This window comes from Gambusia affinis, linkage group LG18 (assembly GCF_019740435.1).
Source record: "Gambusia affinis linkage group LG18, SWU_Gaff_1.0, whole genome shotgun sequence".
NCBI classification, from domain to species: Eukaryota; Metazoa; Chordata; class Actinopteri; order Cyprinodontiformes; family Poeciliidae; genus Gambusia; species Gambusia affinis.
The window spans coordinates 17,221,441-17,227,440 of record NC_057885.1 but is presented as its reverse complement, the minus strand read 5'-3'; the positions used below and the strand labels follow the sequence as shown (position 1 = coordinate 17,227,440).

The 6,000-nt window shown below is 39.2% G+C and overlaps 1 protein-coding gene across 4 annotated transcripts in view; it reads right to left on the bottom strand.

The window, feature by feature from the left end:
• Window positions 1–513: 513 nt before the first annotated feature.
• Window positions 514–6,000, bottom strand: part of LOC122820286 (serine/threonine-protein phosphatase 2B catalytic subunit alpha isoform) — a 90,093-nt gene continuing 84,606 nt past the window's right edge. For all 4 annotated transcript variants that reach the window (XM_044097584.1, XM_044097581.1, XM_044097582.1 and 1 more), the window contains one exon: window positions 514–2,507. In XM_044097584.1, the coding sequence (XP_043953519.1) occupies window positions 2,299–2,507 (209 nt within the window). In that variant the 3' untranslated portion in view covers window positions 514–2,298. The remainder of the gene's footprint in view (window positions 2,508–6,000) is intronic.

Sequence of the window (6,000 nt, the reverse complement as noted above, 5' to 3'; positions counted from 1 at the left end):
TTTGGTCAATATGTCCAAGTATTGAACAAGTATGTGGGATTAAAAGTGATCATAAGGTTCAGTTTTTTGTGAATGAAGCTCACACGAGTTTCCAGTTCAATGTTGTTCACAGCTTAAATGTTCACAGGTGTAAAGTTGAAATTTTCTGAATGTTTTCATTAGCTTTAAGCAATAGCCATCAAAATTAAGAGAAAGAACTTAATTGAGTGAATGTACTAAATCTGTAGAGTATAAAATGTTGCACGTTTTGTATTGAAATACTGACAAATACATTTAAATACATTTAGTATTACGGTGATACTCTGCCTTATCAAGATGAACTTGTACGTTTTGGCCTGTTTTAAACACAAAACAAAACCTTTAGATAAAGATTACTAAAATGTTATACCTAAGGATAAATTTTAAAAAACTAATGATTTGACACAAATGTTCTCCCATACTTTAAATTGACCTAGAAACTACACATTAAAACAAACAACTTAAGAGTTCATATACACTCACACACAACACGGGTTTCATTTCATGTTGAAATTCATGCACATTTTTATTGAACAGTTATATAAAATACTTCTCATAGTTGCAAGTGCATGCCTCATCATCATCATCATCATCATCTGCCAACAGTTTTCGGAGTTAAATTACAAAAAGCAAGGCTTCATGTCGTGTAGTGAATTACTTGGGCACTTAAAGCAGTTCTTTAAAAAAGATCTAAGTATATGTATATATGTATATATATATTTTGTCGTTGTTGTTTCATCTTAAAGTATTGAGCAGTATCAAACCTGTAACTGATATACAAAGCAAAGTTCCAAATAAGATTATAAGAGGAATCAAATTACATTTCCTGTGGCACAAAAAAACCCAAAAAAACAAACAAAACTTAAAACAAAAAACTGATTTTCACCTTTTATAGGACACAAACAGCTAATCATGCATTTTTTTGGGAGATCCACATGTGACCACACACCCCACGAGAATTGTCAAACATGCTTAACTGGACTGTCACAAGCGCAGGTTAAAAATAGGATTTCTCATCCGTCTTCGATAATGAAATGCTTCAATTACAAAACAAAAGGAGAGTCAAAGGCATAGAGCGTCTTGGTGTTAATTCAAAGTATGCAAGTATACGATTCCAGTATATGTTCACTAAAGCGCAATATATCTCAAAACAGGCCTCCACAGCCAAGGTATTCAGGTTTTCTAATTCCTTTTGATTTTTATAAAACATGCATAGGCAGACACTTTATTATCATACTCCGGTTTTTTTTTGTTTTTTTTCTTACACAATATAGGTTCTCTATTTTTACTTTGTTCGCAATACTTAAAAAGAGAAAAATTTAACACTCAATTCCAGCAAGCCACAAAAGAAAACAAAAAACAAAAAAAAACAACAACAAATAAAATACCCAACCCCCCCCAGTCCCCACCATTCAGATAGAGACAAAAAATAAACATATCTGCAGATGATAGATAGGTAAGTGTAAATTCCAGTTATGAAACTCAAGAAAATAGGTATTAATTACCGAGTTATTTAACCATTATACAGAAAAATCAGGTTCAAGCACACACCAAAAGAACCTGAGGTAAGCAGAATATGTACAAAAACCATAAAACGTTCCAATATTTGGCATTTCGACAACATTGCAACATTCTTTTTCTTTTTTTTTTATATATATACTTTTAAGACTGCCTAATTAATTTCAGAGCTATTTTATAAGAGTAGCAAAAACAAAAGTCATCAATAAATAGTCCTTATTTAGTTTGTACACCCTTATATCTTTAAAAACGTCGCCTTTCTCATGTTCTGTCCCTGTCTCTTTTTTTTAGTGCTGTGTTCTTGTAAACGTACAATAGTTAGTAAGAAGTTACACGACTTTCCGTTTCGGTGTAAATGAGAAAAAGGGTCGTTTAAAAACAAAACAAAAAAAAAAATTAAAAAACACAAACCACACAAACTCGACGGTCTCTCTCTCTTCCCTGTTTCTCTCTGACGGACTGTGATGTGAGGCGCGGTCGGGCGGACCGCTCGGAAATGTGACCCAGCAAATAACTTAGCGGATTTGAAGAGGAACTAATATTATGAAGGCATTTTAAAAGACTAGAGCAAGTGAGATGACCCCCAGAAGTTTCAGCCACAGCTGCCTCCCCCATCCACACTGCAGCCCCCCCAACGCTCCTCCTCCTCCTTCTCCTCTTTCCCTTCACCCCCTGCGCCTCCTGTGCGGTGGCGGGCCGTGGTGAGGCTGGGGGCCAGGCAGCCCCGCGGGCCAAGGCGGCGCCTGCTGCCGCTGCTGGCCTTCACTGGATGCTGCCTCCGCTGCCGGCGCTGGTGCTCCCCTTGGAGTCCGTGCCGTTGGTCTCCGAGGACATGGCCCGGTTGAGCGAGTTGAGGCTGGCGTCCGAGGGCAGCGCGTCCCGCCGCGGCGGCATCCTCTCGTTGATGCGGTCCAGGCCCTTGGCCTCCTCGAAGCTGGTGATCTTGTGCTGAGGGGAGAAGCCTTTGATGGCTGTCGAGACGTGGAGGGGAAGAAAAGTGGAAAAGACGAGGAAATTAGAGGCGGTTTTAAAAATCGTGAGAATCATGAAAGTAGCTGATTTGGTTTGTAAGCTTGAAGACTGGAAATCAAAACAAGAGTTGGTCCAAAACAAACAAAAAAATAAAACTAAAGCCAAACCTTGTGCTAATAATGAGCGCAGGATGATAGTCCTAAAGTCACCTTTACAAAAAGGTTCATGTTCACCTTCTTGGGTAGAGCTACATGAGAAATTATCCATAAATCTCTAAAGCTTTCCTGATCTGACCTCTGTGTTTATGCTGCCATTTCCTCAGGCTGCGTTTCCATTGTCACAATTTAACATTTCGAAAATAAATTTGCTTAATGGAAACACGTTAATTTTATTTTATTTTATTTTTTCTCCGAAGAGTTTTTGCGGTGCTAGTGGCTCATATTTTTGTGACAGTAGGCAGACAGGAAAGAGGGCGAGGAGAGGAGGGAAGACATGCGGCAAAGGTCGCCGGGACCGGGAGTCGAACCCGCGACGTCAGCGTCGAGGACTAAGGTCTCCAAACGTGGGGCGTGTTAACCCCCTACGCCACCACAACACGCCCCTTAATTTTATTTTTTGATAATAAAGGTTTTGCTGCTACGATGAGGTCTTTTATCGAAATTGGTTTATTTTGCAAACTGCAATAGAAACTATTTTTCTTATATTTACACGAGTCACGAGGAAGAAGAAGCAGACGACAGGAAGTAGTTGGAGGATGATGGTGCATCATGTTTTTCAATGACTTATAGTGTGAACAAACTTATTCACATGTGCCTTTCTAATTTAATGGACACACTGTAAAGGAGAAATTGTGTTTTTGCATCATTAGCGGAATATTGACAAAGTTTTGCACATTGCTAATCCACCTCGTTTGCTTTTGCTGCTCCTCTTTAAGACTGTCTGTGACAGGATCGCCGTAGGAGACGGTTCGACGGCTTTACGTTTTTCTTGTTCTGTTTTTTCCTTAGAAAGTGCAAACAGTCCGGCAATTCTGTGTGCAGCCATGTTTGTTTCCTGGATGGAGCCAATGAAGAAACCGCTGCCGACATTATCTTTGCTTTGCTTCTATTAGAAAGTACACCTGACTCGCCAGTGCTTCTTTGTTTTTATTTCCTATAGGAAGTTCTCAAGTTACACATTGACTGTTTATCTTTGTAATTTACACTCCAGTTTGAATCAAACTGGACTATACAATGCAGAAACGTCCAAGTATTTCTATCCAGTTTTTAGTGTAAACATCTTATTACGCTTGAAATAAGAGAACTAACTTATAGGTAACATTTTAGCACATTATAGCAGAATGTTTTAAATCAATGATCCTCTAATATTAATTAAAAAAGCTACGAGTTCCACTGGTAAATTGTTTCACTTATAGCAAGACATTTTTCCAATGTTACAAGTGAAATAATCTGCCAGTAGAAGTAGTCAATAATTCAACATTAAGTCAATATTAAGCTCTTTTATATTGCTAAAAGGTTATTTGTAATTTTGACTTTTTTCAAGACATTTGCAATATAAATTAGACCAAAATACTTGGGAAGAGTTTTTGTTTTTGCAGTGCACAATTGGACTTTGTTAAAAACTTTATGACTTGAATTTATGCAAAACAATTCAAAGTGAATATTAAAATGAATGCTATGTAATGTAGAAACAGCTAGTTTTGTTTTACTGTTTCTCCTGTGAGTTTATTTGGTGTTTTTTAGGGCGTTTGGTATTTTAAAGGTTTGCCATATTACAATTTCTTGCTTATTTGTATAACAAAATAGCTTCTCATGTAACTCTATCCAGGGAAAATTATATACATTTAAATGACCTTCCAAATGTGTTGTAAAAACATATACCATACTTAACCTCGTTTTATTTATCACTTCAACATCATTTACCAGATGAAAAGAGAGGAACAGGTTTTGACAAAAGGATCAAACGATCCTTCTAAATCTATAACAAGGGGCTGCTGGCATCAGGGTCAACAGGTTTTCGCTTTACCACCAAAACATGCTTTACAAAGAAAATCTGAGCTACGTAGAACATGTTGTACTGCTGTTTTTTCTTTCTTTTTGTTTTGTTTTTGTTTTTTTGTTCTGTTTCGTGGTAAGTCTTGTGTTTTCAGGCAGTGTAACAAAAGAAAACACGGCTCTAAGACAAAGCCCGAGGACCCCAAACATCCAGATCGCCCTGTCGTCACATCACAGTTTGAAAAGGAGAGAAGACAATGATCAGAGACACAGAAAAATAAAGGAGAACGAAGGGAGGAGGGGGAAAAAAAACAAAGAATAATAGAGTGGAGTCCACTGAGACACTACCACAGAATAGAAACCACGTTGAGACTGAAACACTACAGACACTTGACGGTGCTAACGACTTGCTACGTCTGCTTGGAGCATGCAGCGATTAGGATCCACCAGGAGCTATGAGGGATGGAAGTCACCACCAGGCCTAAATGGAGCAAAAACTTTCACGTTTCATCACTTCCACCTCTCATAAAGCCTCTTCAAATGACGCAAAAGAAACAAAAGATGACCCTCTGTTAAGACGAAGAAGCAGGGGCGTCATATTCTACAAGAAGGGCGTGATGGGTAGCGTAGTTGTGTTGCTGCATAGCACAGGTCACACACAGGTTATTAGCAGCTCACAGGAAGGAAACACGACACAGCAGGGCCACAGGAGACCGACATGGAGAGAGAGAGAAGCAAAGAGGAGTCTGGACACTACAGTGGACTGTCTGTCCTCTGTGGGGTTCAAGAGGAAGTACCCGACAGGTTCGACGTAAATAGCAGCTGGCGCACTACTATTTAGCTCGCAGTTGAGGTTGTTCTTGTGCAAACCAAGGAAAAGCGATGCAGATAACAGTTTGTTGTTCTTTTCAAAAAGGGAGAGTCTAATGCAGATTTCTCCCCAGGAGCTTTGGGTTTTTAGCTCGGAAGCAATTAGAGGATAAATGCAACAGCAACAACAATGCACAACTGCTTCAGCCGTTTCAAAGGGGACGAAACACTAAGAGGCTTTCATAGCAAGATTTCATAAGTTTGTGTGAGGGCAGCGCAAGAGGTAGAAGATGAAACTGAGTCTTCATCAGAGGAAATGTGACCTGGCGTTTATAGTGTTGTGCAGACAAAAAGACAGACGTGCTTGTAAGCATAAAAAATGCTGTTGATCAACACTTCTGTAGGCGTCATTAAGACACTTCTCTGGGGTTTTTCTTTAGACTTTGGCTGCTTTTTTGTCTTCTGTTGACATTAAAACCATCAGTTCTCAGGTGTCTTATCAGGACTTGATTTTTTCCGTTTAATTATCCTTTTTTTCCTCCCATTTTCACCACTCATTTGGACGCGAACAGGGCTCTTGAGAAGAAGCTGGTCCTATGATAGTCCAGGACATGGGTTCGATCAGGGGACTAAATGTCTCTGTCCTGCAGTCGTTTATTTGCATCCCTGCTCCAACACACCTGGATCA